Here is a 22781-nt window from a genome sequence, read left to right as displayed (position 1 = left end):
CAAGTATTTAGGAAGTTAAAATCTGGTATAGCCTCACAGTGCATTTTTCTGTCATTTGCTTGTTATGTTTAGTACAAGTAAATGTTGGAAAAGAGCACTGTTCTTCGAAAATAAATCAACATTTTTGACTTGATAGTGAGTCACCTTTAAATCTGATTTTTGTTTTGCCAGACGGTGTTGCTTGTAGAAGTGCAAAATAATCTATATGTGACCTCCAGTAAAATCTCCTGTAGGTAATGCCCATGTGTACTAATTAAACTTTTGATATTAATAGTACTTCAAATAATTCAGGTTTTATACCTTAAGGTGAAAGAAGAATGCTAAATCTGCTTATTTTCCCATAACTGTCACTAGGATTTGAACAGAAATTTGAATTTTCTTTTATTTGCAACTAGTTTAAAAAAAAAGCACTGTGTCACTGTTAATAGATTCTTGTCTTGCAAAGTCTGCCAGCAACTGGATTGGTGGCTGTACCTTTGACAGGCAGTGTATCCTTTTTATAAAGGGAATCCTTGCGAAGCTGCCCGGGAAGCTGCACTGCTGTCGTTCTGTGTACTCTGACAATGTTATCTTTTCTCTCAGTACAGAGTATCAAATGTCTGTCAGGAATACAGAAATTAATTTCATGTCACCTGACGTGCAATTAATCTTCAGAGGTTTTCATAATACCTGTACAGAAAGAGTTGCCAGTTTGCCGGATTTGGATTTCGTGGCTTAGTTGTAGATAAGGGAAATTAATTTTTCATCAGTGTTAGTACAGGCGAGCAGGACCACAAAGACTGCTGCAAATGGATGGGGAATTTGCCATGTGTTGTCACTCCAGCATAATGGTACTTAACATTTGATAGGTGTAATCAGGAGAGGTGGAATTCTATAAAAGGGGGATTAATCAATTTGCACTGTTGAATGTGGTTGGTGTTATCACCACTTGCTTAGGTTTGAGAATAGAAATAAGATTTGATCTGTCAGATTTTGAAGGTCTTTTGGAAAAGATTTTTTCCGGATAGATTTAATAAAAATACATTAGTGTGCTGGCAGATGTATGCAGTTCATGGAAACCATATATTTTCTGAATTTAACCAGGATTTTTTTTTTCTCTGAAAAAGAGTTGCAAAAGCATTTATCATCTGGAAACATTTTTTGTTATTTAGAAAATAATTATTTTCTGACTTATAAAACTGTAAAGACATCTGCAACACTGATAAAATGTGAAAAATACATAGCGAGTTGGCCAATCCAGTCTGTTTACTTTCCATACAAACAACTGACCCCAATCACAGTGAGTTGGTCTTGTTTTCCTATTATGTTTAACCCATTTTCTTCAAACAGCTATCCACTCTCTCCTTGAAAGTTGACAGTTTGTGATTTAACTACTCGCACTGGATGGGAAAGCCACAGACTTGCAATACTCTAAGTTTCTCCTATCTTCCCAATTTGCATTTGGTCTTGACAACTCAGTTGTTGTAACTATTGTCCCATCTTTCTAGCTTGTCCCATCCATTCTTGATTTTGCATACTTTAGTTTGATTTCAAAATGTTTTATTCAGTCCTGGTTAAGAAAATCTAACTATTATTCTGTACTTGTTAAATTGATTATTCTTTCCTCTTGCAATGCAAGTAATCAATGATATTGTAAGATTATCTTGTAGTGTTATGTTAGTTATCTACCTCTGAGCTAGATTGTTTGAGTTCAAGTTCTACCTGCCACTGAGGTGTGCCATAACATACTGACAGGTTGATTAAAAAATAATATCCATAAGACATCAGAGCAGAAATAGGCCATTTTGCCTATCAAGCCTGCTCTGCCATTCGATCATGGCTGATATGCAATCTCCTTTACATTGGGGAGACTGGATGCCTCCTCGCAGACCGCTTCAGGGAACATCTCCGGGACACCCACACCAATCAACCCCACCGCCCCGTGGCCCAACATTTCAACTTCCTCTCCCAGTCTGCTGAGGATATGCAGGTCCTGGGCTGCTTCCACCGCCGCTCCCTCACCACCCGACGCCTGGAGGAAGAATGTCTCATCTTCTGCCTCGCAACACTTCAACCCCAGGGCATCAATGTGGACTTCACCAGCTTCCTCATTTCCCCTCACCCCCCCCTCCCCCCACCTTACCCCAGTTCCAACCTTCCAGCTCTGTATATCTCTCCACCCTGGAGGCACCTTGCCTGTATTCCTGATGAAGGGCTTTTGCCCGAAACGTCGGTTTTCCTGCTCCTCGGATGCTGTCTGACTTGCTGTGCTTTCCCAGCACCACTCTGATCTAAACTCTGATATGTTTCTCAACCCCATTCTCCTGCCTTCTCCTTGTAATTCTTAATCCCCTCAATAATCAAAAACCTATCTCTCTGTCTTAAATACACGCAGTGAATTGGCCTCCATAGCCCGTTTGTGGCTATGAGTTTCAGTTTTGCCACCCTCTGGCTGAAAGCATTGCTCCTCATCTCACTTCTAAAGGCCTGTCCCATCACTAAGGCTAAGCCCTTGGGTCCTTCATAGAATCACTACAGTGTGGACACAGGCCACTCAGTCCAACAAGTCCACACCAACCCTCTGATGAGCATCCCACCCTGACTCATTCCCCTACATTTCCCCTTACTATTGCACCTAACCTACACATCCCTGAACACTGTGAGAATTTAGTATGTCCAGTTCACCTAACCTGCACATCTTTGGACCGTGGGAGGAAACTGGAGCACCCCGAGGGAACCCATGTCGACACAGGGAGAGTGTGTAAACTCCACACACAGTTGCCCGAGGCTGAAATTGAACCAGAGTTCCTGACGCTGTGAGGCAGCAGTACTAGCCACTGAGCCACCATGCTGCCCCTAATCTGTCCTACCAGTGGGAAACATCTTCATGTCTGCTCTATCCAGATCTCTCAGAATTCTTATTCAAACTTTCAGTGAGCTTAATTTGTCCAAAACTCTTGCTATACATTGTCCACAATAAGCATATTCTGTCAATGAGAGCCAAGAGAGCATTGTCCCACATGGCAAATTGGTACAAAAATTAAAATCACATGGAATTTGGGGTGGACTGGCTAAATGAATACAAAACTGGCTTGGTCATTCTGACCAAGGGTGGCACTGGAAGGGTGTTTTTTAGAATGGAGACCGGTAACTAGTGTTCCATAGGGATCAGACTTGCGTCCTGTGTTGTTTTTAGTATATATAGTGATCTGGAGGAAAATGTGAGTGGTCTGATTAGTAAGTTTGCAGATGACACGAAGATTGGTGGAGTTGCTGATAGTTCTGACAGTTGTGCAAGGATACAACAGGCTCATCATGCTAACCCACAAACCTACCAACAAACTGAAACAACTCTTGATGAATCTAAAGGACCCTGTACTAACAAGCAACAGAATGAACGTCATATGCAAAGTACCCTGCAAGGACTACAACAAACATTATATTGGACAGATGGGCAGGAAACTAGCCATCAGGATACATGAGTAACAACAAGCCACCAAAAGACATGACCAACTATCACAAGTCTCCTTATACACAGACAACAAGGGACACCAGTTCAACTGGTACTGTACATCCATTCTGAGACAAGTGAAACAAAGACATGCACGGAATTCCTAGAGGCCTTGCAATCAAACTGGGACTCCAAAAATAAACACGTCGGTTTGGACCCCATTTACCAGTCTCTCAGAAAAAGCACCGGAAGTGATATCACCCACCACAACACAAACAGTACACCAGCGCTTCACCGAAAACTCGCTGAAGATGTTACCTAGCATGGTGACTAAACGTCTTAAGAACAAATCTACCAGCTCAGCGAGCAAACTTAAAACCTGAACCACAACTTGAGCTAGAAATCTTCACAAAGATGGAACAGGATATAGATTGACAACTTGGGCACCGAAATGGCAAATGGAGTTCAATCCAGACAGATACAAGGTGATGTGTTTTGGAGGATTAAATTCTATTGTAATGGCAGAACCCTTAGGAACATTAATATACAAGCAGATCTGGGCATGCAGGTCTACAGTTCCCTAAAAGTGTCAATACATGTGGCCAAGGTGATTAGGAAAACATATGTTAAAAATCACACAACACCAGGTAATAGTCCAACAGGTTTAATTGGAAGCACACTAGCTTTCGGCGCGATGCTCCTTCATCAGGTGATAGTGGAGGGCTTGATCGTAACACAGAATTTATAGCAAAAATTTGCAGTGTGATGTAACTGAAATTATACATTGAAAAATTGATTGTCTGTTTAGCCTTTCATCTGTTAGAATACAGTGATAGTTTCACTTCTTTCATGTGTAAATCACAAAACCTTTTTTTAAAAGTTGCCTTTGTCTGTCTGTGTGTGTGTCTGTCTGGGGTGGGGGTTGTGAGTGTGAGAAAGTGTGTGTGTACGTGTGTACGTGTGTGTGTATAGTGTGTGCAGAGTGTCTTAAGTCTGTGAGGGGGTGCATGTGGGAGTGTGTGTGTCTATAAGAGTGTGTGTGGGTGTCTGTGTGCGCGTTTGTGTGTACCTGTGTCTGTGTGTATGTGTGTGTGTGTGTGTGTGTAATGCAATGGTGATCACCTGTAATGTGACATGAACCCAAGGTCCCGGTTGAGGCCCTCCCTATGGGGACCGAACTTAGCTATCAGCCTCTGCTCGGCCACTTTCCTCTGCTGCCTGTCCCGAAGTCCACCTTGGAGGATGGTCACCCGAAGGTCCGAGGCCGAATGTCCTGGACCACTGAAGTGTTCCCCAACTGGGAGGGAACCCTCCTGTCTGTTGATTGTTGTGTGGTGCCCATTCATCCACTGTCGTAGCCTTTGCTCAGTTTCCCCAATGTACCATGCCTCTGGGTATCCTTGCCTGCAACGTATAAGATAGACAACATTGGCTGAGTCACATGAGTACCTGCCATGTACAAGGTGGGAGGTGTTCCCACGCGTAATAGTGGTATCTATGTCCACAATCTGACACGTCTTGCAGCGTCCACAGTGACAGGGTTGTATGTAGTTGTCCTGAGAGCCGGGCAGTTTGCTACAAACAATGATCTGTTTGAGATTTGGTGGTTGTTTAAAGGCAAGTAGTGGAGGTGTGGGGAAGGTCTTGGTGACATGCTCATCCTCATCGATAATGTGTTGCAGGTCACGAAGAATATGGCATAATTTTTCAGCCCTGGGAAGTACTAAACAATGAAGGGTACCCTGTCAGTTGCAGCACGTGCTGTCTCCTGAGGAGGTCGTTACAGTTCCTTGATGTGGCACGTCGGAACTGGCGGTCGATGAGTTGAGCCTCGTACCCCATTCTTGTGAGGGTATCCTTGAGTACTTCGAGATGTTCGTCACGTTCCTCCTCATCTGAGCAGATCCGGTGTATGCGTAGGGCTTGTCCATAGGGAATGGCTGTTTTAATATGTTTTGGGTGGAAGCTGGAGAAGTGTAGCATTGTGAGGTTGTCTGTGGGTCTGCGGTAGAGTGTGGTGCTGAGGTGTCCGTCCTTGATGGAGATGCACGTGTCCAAGAATGAGACAGACTGTCGAGAGTAGTCCAAGGTGAGTTTGATGGTGGGATGAAACTTGTTGATGTCACTGTGTGGACAACCGCACAACAATCAACAGACAGGAGGGGAACACTTCAGTAGTCCAGGACATTCGGCCTCGGACCTTCGGGTGACCATCCTCCAAGGTGGACTTCGGGACAGGCAGCAGAGGAAAGTGGCCGAGCAGAGGCTGATAGCTAAGTTCGGTCCCCATAGGGAGGGCCTCAACTGGGACCTTGGGTTCATGTCACATTACAGGTGATCACCATTGCACTACACACACACACGCACACACATGCACACACATATTCCTACATACACATGGACACAGGTGCACACAGACACCCACACATGCACCCCCTCACAGACTTAAGACATTCTGCACTCTACACACATACACACACTTTCTCACACTCACAACCCCCACCCCAGACAGACACACACACAGACAGACAAAGACCCACATGCACACACATATTTTGTGGGGTGAACTTGTACTTGCAGAGTTACATTGCACTTTGCTCAAAAACTGCATGCATTCATGTAGAACTCTGAGCTCAAAATCTGCATGAATTTATGTAAAACTCTATTATCTCACTTTTTAGATTAGAATCAATCTAAACATCAGGTCATAGACAGAGAACACGGGGCTAACACCTTCAACATATTGTCTAGCTATCACCATTGTTAACAGCTAACCCGAGAATGCAACTTCTAAAAAAAGGTTTTGTGATTTACACATGAAAGAAGTGAAACTATCACTGTATTCTAACAGATGAAAGGCTTAACAGACAATCAATTTTTCAATGTATAATTTCAGTTACATCACACTGCAAATCTTTACTATAAAATTCTGTGTTACGATCGAGCCCTCCACTATCACCTGATGAAGGAGCGTCGCTCCGAAAGCTAGTGTGCTTCCAATTAAACCTGTTGGACTATAACCTGGTGTTGTGTGATTTTTAACTTTGTATACCCCAGTCCAACACTGGCATCTCCAAATCAGGAAGACATATGACATGCTTGCCTTCATCAGCCAGGGCATGGAGTACAAGAGTTGGCGAATCATGTTGTAGCTGTACAAAACCCTTGTTAGGTCACATTTGGAGTATTTTGTGCAGTTTTGTTCGCCAAAGTACCAGAAGGACATGGAAGTTTTGGAGAGAATGCAGAGAAGATTTAACAGGATGTTGCCTGGTCTCGAGGGCATTGTTTGTCAGGGAAGGTTAAAAAGTTTAAGATTATTTTCAATGGAAAGGTGGCGTTTGAGAGGGGACTTGATAAAATTATAAGAGGCATAGATACCGTGGATAGTCAGAGGCTTTTTCCCAGGGTTGAAGTTTCAAATACAAGGGTGCACAGGTTCAAGGTGAAAGCGGGACTTTTGAGAGGAGATGTAGTAGGGAGATTTTTTTATGCAGAGAATGGTAGGTGCCTGGAACACACTGCCAGGAGAGATGGTGGAAGTTGGCAAATTGGCAACATTTAAGAGGTATCTGGATGGTTACATGGGTGGGGAGGGAATGGAGGGATACAGACCGAATAAGGGCTGAAGGTTTATTTTTTAGTTAGGGCATGATGATTGGCACAGGCATGGGGGGTGCTGAAGGGCCTGTTCCTTCTCTTTTGTTCCACACTTGTTAACCTGCTTCAGGACACTTTGAAGATTTGCAACAGATATTCATTGTTCAGTGTTTTAGGATAAGGAATATGCTCATAAAATGCATAAGATGATAAAGGAAATCATAAATCTTCTATAGTAGGGGTGCTGAATCTAAAAAACCATGGACCACACATGGCTCACCAAAGTATTTCATGTGGCCTGAGATCTGATTTGTTGGTAACTCAGACAAATTTCCGGCTCATTCATACAGCCAGAATTTCAAATACAGATGACTGAAAGTGAAAGATTTTGCAAGGAACTCCTCATTAGATCCAAGGTCTTTTTTTTTCTCCCATATGTGCTACTGCAGGCTTGCTAGTGAGTGTATAAACAAATGAGTGAGAACCAGTCAGGTTTAGAGAAGCCGTGAGCAACCCAAAACCTGGAGCCTTGGCTGTGAGTCTGCGGGCTACTTCTGGGATTAGGAGGCTCTCAGGAACTCTGGTTTAAGTGAGAGGGATGAAGAAGATGACAGTCACACCATGGTTAGAAGGCAATGAAAGATCAATGGCCATGGGGGGAGTCTGAGAGAGTTGAATGGTGAGGGGATATGCAAGTATGGCTGTGACAATGAGGGCCGGGGGTGGAAATGATGGTCAGGCTGCTGGGTTGCTGCCATTAATTTTCCTTTCATTTACTTTTTAAAATTAAGTCACCATTTATCTAATTGGATTTCAGTCACTCCAGAAAAAAGGTTACTTGGCCACTTTAACGTGAATGCAAAATATTTGTTGGCAGATTAATAGTCATAGAGACATAGAGATGTACAGCATGGAAACAGACCCTTCAGTCCAAGTCGTCATGCTGACCAGATATCCTAACTTCATCTAGTCCCATTTGTCAGCACTTGGCCCATATCCTTCTAAACCCTTCCTATTCATATACCCATCCAGGTGCATTTTAAATGTTGTCATTGTACCAGCCTTCACCACTCCCTCTGGCAGCTAATTCCATATACGCACCAGCCTCTGCGTGAAAAAGTTGCCTCTTAGGTCCCTTTTAAATTTTTCCCCCCTCTCGCCCTAAATCTACGCCCTCTCGTCCTGGACTCCCCCAACCGAGGGAAAATACCTTGTCTATTTATCCCCTTCATGTTTAGTTGACATTTTTGAGGTGCAAAGCCCCATGGATTATTTTGAATTTCAAGGGGCAGAGTAAGGGAGGGTGGAAGAGGTAAGAGAAACTGGGAAAGACGAAAAGTAGAGGAGAAAACTCCAGGCTGACAGGAGACTCACTTCCGACCCACTTGCATGTGTGAATTCCACTGAGGCCAGCTCCGAATGTTCCTCACCATTGGCAACCCCAAGTTCAGCGTTAGCTAAGCCTAACACCTTAGCTTGGCCCCAGTAACCTCTCCCTTCTCTGGTGACCATGAATTGAGGCTTATTCTTTTTTTTCGTTAGCTCTGCATGTTAGCCAAAAAGGTGAAGATTGGATAATTATTAAGCTTGGCTGCTTGGCACATTTTATTGGTCATTTCTACTAATTGCCCATTTAAATCATTAATTTTTTGCTTTTGAATTTTATGCATCAATTTCATATTTATTATTGTGGCATCCCTCACCTTCCTAAACTTTGTCTCATGAGGAAGACAGAAATTGAAATGTGCCTTTACCCAATGTGAGAATGTTGGCTGCCACTCCTCTACTGGAATAGAGATAAGTGTAATGAATGGAGAATGAGTAATGTTTTTAAAAAAAAAAGTCTTGTGTTTCCTACCGAATCAGAATCTGAGGTGTTGCTAATCCCAGGTGCTGTTTGTGAGGAGCTCATACTGGAAATGTCAAACTAATATCTCAAGTATTTGGCTCCCATTTTGTTTGAAAGGTTTACAGAAAAAGCAGAGAAGCTCCCAAGTCTTCACTGAATCAAAGAATATCGCCTTATATTGTTGCACAAATTGCATGCTGTTCCAGATGCACTGATGTGATTAAGTCCAACTGCTGAAGTGAAAATACTAAGCTGAACCTCAAGCTTTTGTTGTTGTCTGAGAACTTGACGTTAAAAGTTTAATTAAGATTTTGAAACATTTAACAATCAGTTGGTAAATGTATTCATGTTACTTTAAATGTGATTTTTTTTTCATTTGAACATTAAAAATTTCAAATACTGAAGGAAAAAGAGCTGCTTATTTTAGACAGCATTTTGATTCATACTAGGCAATTACAGGTACACAGTCCTTTATCCGAAATCTTTGGGGACAGTTGCTTTCTCGGAATTCAGAATTTTTCAGATTTTGGAATAAATGACATTCTCACAATGAAATTAAAACAAATTACCCAACAGCAGACGCACGTGTGAATAGTATGAGCGCTGAGACACATTTGATGCCTGCCAGTGCTGGGCCACACTGCCACGTCACATCTGGGTGACGTGGTTTAAGTGGGTGTGGAGTTGGGTCACCTGTTCACACGCTAAAATGACGCTCCACACTCCATGAAAAAGATTTCAGAGCTTTTCGGATTTTGGATAAAGGATTGTGTCCCGCTACTTATGCACGGTATTCTAGTAATAAAATATTTGTGATTTTCCTATCATAAAGTTGCCATGATAAATGTTAAAAAAGTAATCCACATAGACATTAAGCATTTGCAATGTGCAAGACTGTGAGATATGCAGATAACTTTCACTGGTGCAGAGCAATGACAATTGCAAAGTCTGCATGTTATACTATTTGATAGGATTGAACAATATGCTTTATAAGCAGGTATGATTTAAGTAATGGGAATTTCTGAGAGAAGAACAATTTAAATATGTTCTTTCACAATTGACAGTACTCACCCACTTTAGCAATTAGCGAGAATGAGATCATGAGACAGTTTCCAAGGTTGATGGCAGCTCTCACATACTTCTCCAAACTTGTCATATTGTTTCAGGTGATTCTGAACTGTTCAGAGTGAGGATAGTTGTCACCTGTTATTCATTGATAACAGTACAGGCATGGACAGCCATAAACACGTAAAGTGGTGCAGAAATTCAGTGAGTCTGGAAGCATCTGTGGAAAGAGAAGCAGAGTTGACATTTTGAATCCAGTATGACTTCTTCAGAACTGCAGAAACTTGGTAGTTCTAATATTTATATTGGTGCTGCACTATACATTACCTTATACTCACTAGACTTTGTGAGACCTGACCTTATTCACAAAATATGGTTTAGCTATTGTTAATTACACACGAGCAGTTAGGTTCTATGGTACCAATGATTTTCGGAGGAGTGACAAGAGGTTTAAGCATGATTTTGCCAGATGATGCCTTTAAATAGTACCATTGAAAATTAATGAGTGGGTTTTTCCTACACTTTAGAGCCGTTACTGTGGGTATGTAACGGAATAAAATATTTATTTCCATCATTACAAGGAAAACCATCTTTTGCTTTTGTCCTACAAAATGCAAGTAAATTAGCCATTTTTGTGTGGATGAAGTGAATTCGTCTGTAGTTTATTTTTCCAGTTTCTGCAAGGTCATACTGCATTTAGCACATGGTGAGTGGTAAAAGGTTTTGTGTTGAGTGAAGACACTGAGCAGCATGATGCTGTGTTCTTACAGCAGGGGAGCGAGAACACAGGCTTTTCTCATCCTGAGGTCCAGTCTCAACAGCGGCAACACCAGCAGCATCTTCAGAAACAGCAGCCTGTTCGAAAGGTCACATTGACAAAAGGAGCGCAACAGCCACAGCAGCGTCCACAGCAGCAGCGGCAACAATCTGTACCACAATTATTAGGAATGACAAAGAATTCAGCCAATCAGCAGAACAGGGTAAGCACATCTATTTTCAAATATTGGAAGTTCGGTTGCCTTATACTGCAAAAGTAAAAGAGGCAGTCAGCCCGTATGTAATAAGGGATTAATTGTTTTAAATTCATTAACCCTTCATTGTATTCAATGAATACATTTTGATAACTGGTTCTAAAATTTTGCCTCTAAAGAGGAAACAGAGTCTGGGATGGATCCTCTTTTTCTCTTTGGACAGTCCTGGTCTCCTCACTCCCAAAGGTGTTTCCCTATGTTATGTGGAAGGAAATAATTTTGACAGGTTTTGCAGTGTTTTCATAAAACTGTCAAGTTTCTTACCTGTCATTCCGGTGACATTATCATCTGGCACTGTCTCAATAAGCAGTTAATGCTGCTACTTCAAGCTTTCTCAAACTCACTTGCAGAACAGGGTGTTGTCCCTTTTTCACACATAACAGTTGGCAGGTGGTTGAGAAAGGAATACCCAAATGCGTAATTTGGAACTTTGCTCTACATTTCCTCGACTTTGAGAAGTCAAATGTAGACTAGTTGACTGCTTTGCAGAATACCTCTGTTCAGTTCTTAAACATGATTTGAGCTGCTTGAAGTTTTAATTCTCTACCCTGCTTCCAGTCTGGCCTTTCTGTCCATGGCCTGCTACACTATTCCGATGAAGCTCATCACAAGCTGAAGGAACGGCACTTCATTTTGGCACAGCAATCTATAGCCTTCTGGATTCATTGTCTAGTTCAGCAACTTCTGCCTCCATCTTTCTCTCCATTTTTTTTTGGTCATGGTTCATTCGGGGAGCGTTAGTCAGGAGGTAAGTTTCTTGCCTCTGACCTGGTCTTGTAGCCACAGTATTTGTATGACCAGTACAGTTCAGGTTTTGGTCAACATCCTAGAGTGTTCACGGTGGGGGGAGTTCAGTGGTAATTTCATTGAATGTCATGGGCCTGTGGTTAAATTCTCTGTTGGAGATGGTCATTTACTGGCACATCTACAGCACAGTTATTACTTGCCACTTTCCAGTCCAGGTCTGGATGTTGTACAATTCTTTTTATATTTGGGCATGAACTGCTTTTAATCTGAGGATTCATACATAAATGGTGCTGAACATTGTGCAGTCATAAGCAGAAATTCCACAGTTCTGAGCTTACAATAGAGTGAAGGTCATTGATGAAATTGCTGAAGATGATCGGGCCAAGGACACTAACCTGAATGCCAGAGATACCTTGGAACTGAGATGACTTATCTGCATGGCACTACCATCTTCCTTTGTCTTTTTTTTGCCCTGATTCATATTAATTCCAGTTCTGCCAAAGTTCCTGCTGCCATTATTGGTCAAGTGTAGCCTTGATGTCAAGAGTAGTCACTCTCATCTTACCTCTAGAGTTCATCTTCATGTTTGAACCAAGACTGTAATGAGGTCAAAAGCTGAGTGGCCCTGATGGAACCCTAACTGAGTGTCGCAGTTAAAAATCACACAACACCAGGTTCTAGTCCAACATGTTTATTTGGAAGCACTAGCTTTCAGAGTTCTGCTCCTTCATGAGATGATTGTGACCACCTCATGAAAGGGCGGCACTCCAAAAGCTAGTGCTTCCAAAAAAACCTCTTGGACTATAACCTGTTGTGTGATTTTTAACTTTGTCCACCCCAGTCCAATGCTGGCACCTCCAGGTCATGAGTGTCACAGGGCAGGTTATTGCTCAACAACTGCTGCCTAATAGTACTGTTGATGACACCTTACATCATATTATTGATGATTGAGAATAGATTGAAAGGGTGCTAATTTGCCAGTTGGATTTCTCCTGCTTTTTGTGTGCAAGATGTACCAGTGTAATTGCCCACATTGTCAGGTAGATGCCAGTGTTGTAGCTGTTCCACCGTTTACTACTTTGCATCATGAATCCTTTGTCAGTTAATTTTTGAAACATGCCACACTGGAAGAAGCACTTTGCTGCTTCAGCTGGAGGTTAGAACGTATTAATACACCAACTCAACTCCCACCTGTTACACCCTCTTGTCAGTCCTATCCTGAAGCCTGCCTTGGAACCAGAAGAATTCTGCCCTGTTTCAGAGAAGTATTTGGCTGTTTGCGAACCACCTTTGTTGTGCAATTGAGAAGGATGCTTTATAATTGCATACTGTTTTGTGTTGGTTAGTTATAAACAAACTAGACAAAGCTAGGTTATCAGTTATCGGTGAATCATTTGGATTTTTAACATTCCCGCAGCTTTCATGATTTTATGGTGTTTTGCAAATTATCAGATTAACTGAATTCACTGTCAAAATTTTTCATAGCAAATTTGTGTTCCTTATCCAGTCCCATGATCCTGCGGTCTTCATTAACATAGTTCAATTTGCATCAGGAGTTGACAAGAATGTTAGAGTACGAAAACTCGAAGCATGAGAAGGCAATTCAGTCCCTCGAGCCTGCTTCGCTATTCGGTACAATCAGTGCTGATACCATCTTGCCTCAACTCCACTTCCCTGCTGGTTCTTTGAAACCCTTCAACCTTTTTACTAATTTAAAAATCTTCGCCTCCTTAGATTTATTCAGTGTTTCATTATCCACGGCACTCAGGGGTAGTGAGTGCCGCAGCTTCGTGACCTTTTGGGAGAAGTAATTTCTCCTCATCTCTGTTTTAAATCTGGCACTTGCTTAACCTAAAACCTTTTGTTCTAGCTTTATCCACAAAGAGAAATGTCCCCTTTACATCTACTTTGTAAATCCCCTTTGCTATCCTGTATACCTCCAATAGATCTCCTCACATTATTCTAAACTCATGAGTATCGGCCCAGACTGCTCAATCTCACTTGATAAGACGAGCCCTTCATTTCTGGAATTAATCTAGTGAGCCTTCTCCAAACCACAGTTTATGTTCTTGGGGGAAGTCAAAAGCAGTGCCATTTTGAGTCATGGAAGCAATTAAGGAGAATCTTGGATTGATCCTGCCATTAAACTGGAATTTCAGGCCAATAAAACTTAGTTTCATAGACATCTATAAATTGTGATAAGGACATAATTTGGCACAGAAATAGCCTCCCCCTCCAGTCAAGATTGTGGCTGATCTGCTACACCTCAACTCCACTTACGTGTCAGCTCCTTGTAGCCCTCACTCCTTGATGTTTCAAAAATCGATGAGTACCTCTTTTTGATTTCGCTTCCATAATTCCCTTGGATAGATAATTCTAAACATTCACTGCCCTCCAAGAGAAGAAATTTCTGTATGTATCGGATTCAAATAAGCGTTCCCATGCTGTATCAATGTATCCTTGTTCAAGTTTCCCTACTAGGTGGAATTAACCTCTCGACATACCCTGTTATGCGCCCTCAGTATGTTTCAATAAGATCACCCCTCATTCTTCTAAACTCGAATGAATACATATCAAAACTGTTTAAGAGTTCTTCATGAGTGATCACTTCATCCCAGGAATCAGCCCAGTAGATTTCTTTTGAACTATCTTCAGTACCAGAGCATCCTTTCTTAAATATGGGAACCAAAACTACACTATACTCTCCAATACTCGGTACATTTGTAACAACACTTGCTTGTTTTTAAGCTCCAACACGTAGCAATAAAGACCCAAATTTCATCATACTTACAGTTAATAATTTTCTTTAATAATTTCTTAGTTATATTTTGTGTTTCATGTACAAGAACATCCAGATCTTGTCTTTCTACTCTTTTTCTGGAGTTTCTCTCCATTTAACTAATAGACTGCTTTCTGATTCTTCCCATAAAAGTGGAACCTCTTGAATTCCTACATTAAACTCCATGCCAAGTTTTTGTCCCCTCTTTCAATCTTTCTATATTCCTTATGCGGTAACAACAACCTCTTGCACATATTTGGACTGAATTCGCATCTTCAGTTTACATGTGTTTCAAGTGACTATTATGGCTGTTGAATATTGTTCAAGATTTCAGAAATCTGATTTGACTTGGCGACTGAAGTTAGTAATGAACTTGTTGACATTTGTGTCATCATTCTACCAGTTGTGACAGATTACCACATCCAGGTAACCTTGCTCATAAATGATTTTTCATGATATGATTCATTTTAGTTCACCTGCCTTAAGCTTGTGAATGAGAAAACTCTATAGACTAGTTTGTAGCTTCAGTTTAATTTGAGGATTGGACTTGTCAATTGAACTGTCTTCATCTTTCTTTGAAGCCTGGATAGTTAACTTTTCAATGTTGCAGGATTGATTTTAACCAAATGCCTTCTGTCAAACTTCTGTTAAAGAGTTCTAGGTTTTCCTCAGATCTGAATCCAGTAGACCTCTTTACTTCTGAGCATACAAATGACATCCAGTGTTATCCCAAGAAAGCAATGACTTGAAATGACTCTCCCATGGCAGGTTTAGGTAGCAAATTCCAGGAAATATGATACTGTGATTACAAAAGAACATGTCTTTATGTCCAAGTTGGAATAAAACAGTCCCCAGATGCAGGGAAATCCCATGCTTTTGGAAACACCTTGAATTTTGTGGACTTAATTCCCTCAAGCGTTAGGTTAGTAAGTTACCCAGGTATAAGCATTTGCTACATAATTTATGAATAAGAAAAAGAAATTAATCTCTTGTCAGCAACACAGGTATCGTACTACATACTATATCTCTGCCCAGCTGACTCTGAAAAGTCCTTCATAACGTGAATGTAAAGTTCTGAATGTTAAACAAATTATCTACCATACTAATTAAGCAACAGGCTTGTAGATTTATACTTGACAGAATACGTCAAATTGTATCCCTTTGCATCATAAATGGATTTACTCCGTCCCAGTGACTGGAGGTATCCACTAGAGATAAGGGACAGAAGAATACACTGAACAAGAATATACTGAGAATTCTCAACATTATCCATGGACCTTATTGGTGGTATGGTTACTAAGTTTGCAGATGACATCAAAATTGGAGATGTAGTGGACAGTGAAGAAGGTGACCTCTGAGTACAATGGGACATTGATCAGGTGCAATGAGCCAAGAATGGTGATGGAATTTAATTGAGATAAATATGAGGTGCTGCTTTTTGGAAAGGCGAATCAGGGCAGGATTTATACACTTAATGATAAGCTCCTGGGGAGTGTTGCTGGGCAAGGTGACTTTGGAGTGCAAGTTCATAGTTCCTTGCAAGTGGAGTCGCAGGTAGATAAGATAGTGAAGAAAGCATTTGGTATGGTTTCCTTGATTGGTCAATGCATTGAATATAGGGGTTACAGCTGTACAGGACATTGGTTAGGCTACTTTAGGAATACTGCGTGCAATTCTGGTCTCCCTCCTATTGGAACGATGTTGTGAACCTTGAAAAGGTTCAACAAAGATTTATAAAGATGTTGCCAGAATTGAAGGATTTGAGCTATAGGGAGAAGCTGAATAACCTAGGGCTATTTTCCCTGGAGTATTGGAGGCTGAGACCTTAGAGGTTTATAAAATCATGAGAAGCATGGATAGGATGAATAGCCAAGACACTTTCCCTGGGGTGGGGGAGTTCAAAACTAAGAGGGCATATATTTAAGGTGAGACAGGAAAGATCTAAAAGGGACTGAAGGAGCAACCTTTTCATACAGAGGGTGGTGCATGTATGGAATGAGCTGCCAATGGACATGGTGGAGGCTGGTAAAATTACAACATTATTTTAGATTAGATTACTTACAGTGTGGAAACAGGCCCTTTGGCCCAACAAGTCCACACCGCCCCGCCGAAGCGCAACCCACCCATACCCCTACATTTACCCCTTACCTAACACTACGGGCAATTTAGCATGGCCAATTCACCTGACCTGCACATCTTTGGACTGTGGGAGGAAACCGGAGCACCCGGAGGAAACCCACGCAGACACAGGGAGAATGTGCAAACTCCACACAGTCTGAGGCGGGAAAAGGTGTCTGGATGGGTATACGAATAGGAAGAGTTTAGAAGGATATGGGCCAAATGCTGGCAAATGGCACTAGATTAATCTAGGATATCTGGGCGGTATAAACAAGTTGGAACAAAGGGTCTGTTTCTATGCTGTACAGCTCTGACACTGTGACTTATGAAGCCTCATGGATTCAGGTCAAACAAGGTGAAGTTAAGTGTTCCCTTCCACTCCTCTGTTCAGTCAATACTCACTCATATTGAATTAGCTGACGTCTGAAGGGCATATCTGGTGCTCTGCATCAGTTGGTGAAGTGACATGGGGAAAATAGCTCAGTGTGCTTTGCACCTGTTGCAGAAATGTCTGCCCACCATAGTTTTGATATTTCCTGTGAAGAGTAAATTTCAGTTCCACTACAGGAAAATCCTCCATCATGTCATGTGCAATAACTACCATGCTACATGGAATAAGCTTTGGACAGGTCTTGCAGTCCAGAGCTACACTGTGCTGTTGGCAATCAGAATCAATATAAATGCTTCATGAAAAACTGCAAGACCAGTTCAGGTTCATTGAGTGCCAGGAAGAATTCAGGGGCCACCTTACAATGAAGTGCAAAATTAGTACAACCACTACACATTTAAAGAAAAAAACTACACATACCCTCGATAATATTCAGACTTGAGCTTGCATGAGGCAGTTAACATTTATGCTAAATAAATATCAGGTCATAACTATTCCTGGGATCGCACCTATTTGTTTACAATTTCATTTGCACTTAAATCGTGTGAGATCTAGTGTTCTTCAGTTTGATAGTGTCAACGTTTCTTATTCTTTTTAAATAAGTTAGTTTTGTGGTTTATTAGCTGACATGAGGATTGTTTAGAACATGTTTTTATATCTCTGAAAAATGCAGTTGCTACGGTTGCATCTTTTATTTAATAATTCTCATTCAGAGAGACTACTTAATGATTTGTGGAAATTTATTTTTCTTCAAACTGAATGGAGGTTTTTTTAAATTCTCTGATGGAATGTGGGCATTATGGCAAGGCCAGCATTTGTTATCCATTCCCAATTGTTCCATAAACTGTAGAAAGGGCATTTAAGAGTCAACTGTATTGATATTGGTCTGGAGTCCCATGTAGACTGGACCAAGTCAGGACAGCAATTTTCTTCCCAAGAGGATGTCAGTGAACTAGATGGTTAATGTTGGATTGTGGTCAGTATTACTGATACTAGCTTTTAATTTCGGATTTTATTATTTGTATTTATATTCTACCAGCTACCATGGTGTGAATTGAACCAATATCCCCACAACATTAACCTTGGCCTGTGAATTGCTATTCCAGTTACATTACCAATATACAGAATCTCATCAAATTTAGCTAGGAAAGTTGAAATTGCACTTTATCTGTTATTCCTTGAGTTGTTATGTAAAGATGTATCTTCTAATCGATATTCATCCTTTAAGTGTTTAGTAAGTTAGTACCAGCATAACTTACGCCTTCAAAAATTTTAAATGTTCCCAAATATTCAATTGGGATTTTTTTTTTGTTGCCATGGATATAATTCCAACATATAATCAGTGATGCACTGTTTTGCTTAACTAGCCCTGTTGTCATTTCTTTGATAGAAACATATAAATTCTTCTTCATGCCTATGGATTAGCGCTTAGCTATTTAAATATTGCCGCCAGTTGTCAGTACTCAAGTTCTGTTGATTTATAATGTTCAGGCTAATAGATATTAAATATTGGGCAAATCAGCTTTAAAAATATAAACTTAAGTAGCTTCACATAGTAAAGGTTGCTGTGAAGCATTTTATGACCCACTGTAGTTTGAACCACAAGCTGACACCCCAAGGACAAAATAAATTGGCTGAATGTTGTGCTCTCTACAGGTCATTATGCAGGGGCGCGGCACAGCATTACCAGGCCAGATGGGCCGAGGACGCATGATGCAACATAAACAGAATCTGCGAGTGGTGGAATGCAGACCTCAACCATGTGTGGTGTCAATTGAAGGGCTTTCTTCTTCAACTACTGATTTCCAGTTGAAAAACCTGCTGATGTCAGTTGGACCTATTCAGGTAGGTGACCCCTTGCATGCATTTTTTAGCACACAAATTATTGTACGGCTTTTTAAAAATCAATTGCAATTTAAGCTGCTCTTTTTGGCCTTGAATTTAAAGCTCCTTTCTAGTGTACAAGATTTTTATTATAATTGGTAAATTTTACCTCCTTGAATTAAATGGTAATGAGCAATTGCTATCAATTGCAATTGTAGCTTCTCCAGTAGATTTCATAATATGCAAGATTTGAATTAGCATACAGCTTTTTACATTGATTGCAGTTTTTTTCTAATGCACAGATGGCAGTGGCTTGTCCTAGCATGTCACCCACATTGACAGAGGTGTCTGATTTGGATGTGGATCGCTGTGCATCACCAAAATTCTACTCTATTTCCCTTAATTCTTTGCATTATCTTTCTCCTTTGTTCCAGTCTTTGCCCTTGGTTAGCTTTTAAGCTCAACAGGCTACTTGGTTACTTCTGTAATATTGTCTTAATGTATACAGTTTCAGCTATACCCAATAAGGCTTTTATTTTGTAAGCTGCACTTGGAAGTAAATGTACTATATTTTTGAAAAACATATAGCACAGTTTGTGATGCATAATGAAGCAAACTGTTTTTAATTGTCATTGATTTGCCGTTTGCGCTCATTTCCAATAAGTTGAGCACCAGTGCTAAGCGGCTTTACAATGCACTAACTCTATCACATTTTGGTGGTTCACTGTCACTATCTGAAGGACAATTGGAATGGGCAACGAATACCGGTCTTGTCAGCGTTACTGACATGGCATGAATAAGAGAAGAAAAAGAATAAATCTGAAACAATGGCCTGACCTACTGTTTAGAGTCATAGGACTGTACAGCACAGAAACAGACCCTTCGGTCTAATTCGTCCATGCTGACCAGATATTCCAACCCAATTTCTTCCCACCTGCCAGCTCCTGGCCCATATCCCTGCAAATCTTTCCTATTCATGTAACCATCCAAACTCCTCTTAAATTTTGCAATTGTACCAGCCTCCACCGCTTCCTCTGGTTTCATTCCATACACATACCACCCTCTGCGTGAAAAGGTTACCCCTTAAGTTTCTTTTATATCTTTCCCTTCTCACCCTAAACCTATGCCCTCCAGTTCTGGACTCCCCCACCCCAGGGAAGAGACTTTGTCTATTTATCCTATCCATGCCTCTCATAATTTTGTAAACCTCTATAAGGTCACCCCTCAGCTTCCGACGCTCCATAGAAAACAGCCCCAGTCTATTCAACCTCTCCCGATAGCTCAAATCCTCCAACCCTGGCAACATCCTTGTAAATATTTCCGGAACCCTTTCAGGTTTCACAATGTACTTCCGATAGGCAGGAGACCAGAGTTGCGCGCAATTTTCCAAAACTGACCCAATCAATGTCCTGTACAGCCGCAACATGAACTCCCAACCCCTGTACTGAATACTCTGACCGATAAAGGAAAGCATATCAAATGCTGCCTTCACTATCCTATCTACCTGTGGCTCTACTTTCAAGGAGCTATTAACCTGCACTGTAAGATCTCTGTTCAGCAACACTCCCTAGGACTTTATCATTAAGTGTATAAGTCCTGCTAAGATTTGCTTTCCCAAAATGGAGCATCTCACATTTATCTGAATTAAACTTCATTTGCCACTCCTCAGCCCATTGGCCCATCTGATCAAGATCCCTTTGTAATCTGAGATAACCTTATTTGCTGTCTACTACACCTCCAGTTTTGGTGTCATCTGCAAACTTGGTAACTATACCTCTTATGCTCACGTCCAAATCATTTATATCATTTTATATAATCATTTCTTAAGCTCTTACCAGAATCCCACTTCGAATGAGTCGGTCAGTTTTATCCCCATTTCGACAAGCCTTTAGGTAAGTCCATGATGTCCTAATGGGTCAACGTTTGGTGCTTGTTTTGGTTCTGAATGCATTTTCCCCCAGAGAATGTGAAAAAATATGATAGTATATTGAAATATAATATATTGAAATATAAAAAATAGAATAGTCTATTGAAAATATCTTACAGCCTTGCCCTCGAAAAACCTTGGCAAGGATGATGTGTGGAACAAAATTGAACCTATAGGCAACCTTTATTCTACTTATTTTTTGAATAGTATATGGAACATTGGCAGAAATGACCAACAAAACCAGGTGCAGTTGAGTCTGATGCTAAATGGGTGTACAACAGGGACCCAGTAGATTTCAAAAGGCATTTGGTAAGCTGCTGCATAAAAGGTTGCTGCATAAGATAAAGAAGCAAGGTAGAAGGACAATGTATTAGCATGGAGAGGATTGGTTAACTAACAGGAAGCAAAGAGTGGGACTAAATGAGTGCTGTTCAGGTTGACATCAGTGACGAGTGGTGTGCCTCAGTGATCAGTGTTGGGACTGCAATTAATCACAATTTACATAGATGATTTGGAGTTGGGGACTATGTTAGTGTCTCAAGCTTTGTAGATGACATTAAGATGAGTGGTAGAGCAAAGTGTGCAGAGGACTGTGAAACTTTGCAAAGGGACAAAGTTTTGAGTGAGTGGGCAAAGGTGTGGCACATGGAATACAATGTTAATAAGCGTGAAGTCATCCATTTCAGTAGGTATAACAGTAAAAAGAACTATTGCTTGAACAGTATGAAATTGCAGCACGTTGCTGTGCAGAGGGACCCGGGTGTCCTTGTGCATGAATCACAGAAGGCTGATCTGCAGGTACAACAGGTAATTAAGAAGGCAAATGCAATTTTGTTCTTCATAGAACAATACAGCGTAGAACAAGCCCTTCAGCCTTCGATGTTGCGCCGACTGTGAACTAATCTTAGGCCATTGCCCTACACTATCCCATCATCATCCATGTGTTTATCCAAGGATTGTAAAATGTCCCTAATGTGGCTGAGTTAACTACATTGGCAGGCAGAGCATTCTACGCCCTTACTACTCTCCTGAGTAAAGAACCTTCCTCTGACATCTGTCTTAAATCTATTTTTATTGCTAAAGGGATTGAATTTAAAAGCGAGAGAGGTTATGTTGCAGCTGTATAGGATGCTGGTGAGGCCACACCTGGAGTACTGCGTGCAGTTTTGGTCTCCTTACTTGAGGAAGAATGTCCTGGCTCTAGAAAGGGTGCAGAGGAGGTTCACTAAGTTGATTCAGAGTTGAGGGGGTTGGCTTATGAGGGCAACTGAGATTATATTCATTGGAATTTAGAAGAATGAGGGCGGCCCTCATAGAAACACTCAAACCTATGAAGGGAATAGGTAACCTAGAAGTAGACAGGATGTTTCCACTGGCCGATTAAACTAGGACAAGAGGACATAGCCTCAAAATTAGGGGGAGCAGATTTACTTCTTCACCCAGAGGATTGTGGATCTATGGAATTCCCTGCCCAGTGAAGTGGTTGAGGCTTCCTCAGTAAATGTTTTTAAAGCTAAGGTAGGTAATTTTTTGAACAATAAAGAAATTAAGGGTTATGGTGAGAGGGCGGGTGTGTGGACCTGGGGCCACAAAAAGATCAACCATGATCTTATTGAATGGTGGAGCAGGCTTGAAGGGCCAAATGGCCGACTGCTGCTCCTAGTTCTTATGTTCTTAGATAAAAAGGATCAAAAATATTGGAAAACTGATATCTTCTGGATAAAGCAAGCTTCAAAAATCCTGATTTAGTACCTATTGTTAATTATGTTCAAAGTTCTCAGTTCTGGGCAAGAAACTGGAGAGAGAGTTTTACTGGCAAAATAAGCAATATGTGATTTAATGGAGGAATTATCTGGACCGTTGAGACTAGAACTTTGCAGTGCACCAACAAGAAGTGTTACTGGCTTAAACATGAAGGTTTGACTTTCAGTTCAGCATTGGTCCTGCTACCTTCCAACAATAATCTGCATTCAGTAATATCCACAAGCTGCTCTCCAGAGATAATGTTACATTAGGGGCCTAC

At 41.1% G+C, this 22781-nt stretch overlaps 1 protein-coding gene across 1 annotated transcript in view; it reads left to right on the top strand.

Annotated features, from left to right (window-relative positions):
- rbm33a (RNA binding motif protein 33a) overlaps positions 1–22781 on the top strand; it is a 159544-nt gene that overhangs the window by 105840 nt on the left and 30923 nt on the right. Inside the window, exons 17-18 of the mRNA XM_043691050.1 lie at positions 10715–10924; positions 18664–18852. Of these exons, the coding sequence (XP_043546985.1) occupies positions 10715–10924; positions 18664–18852 (399 nt within the window). The remainder of the gene's footprint in view (positions 1–10714; positions 10925–18663; positions 18853–22781) is intronic.

This window comes from Chiloscyllium plagiosum, chromosome 5, assembly GCF_004010195.1.
Source record: "Chiloscyllium plagiosum isolate BGI_BamShark_2017 chromosome 5, ASM401019v2, whole genome shotgun sequence".
Lineage (NCBI taxonomy): Eukaryota > Metazoa > Chordata > Chondrichthyes > Orectolobiformes > Hemiscylliidae > Chiloscyllium > Chiloscyllium plagiosum.
This window is presented reverse-complemented; position numbering and strand designations above follow the sequence as displayed.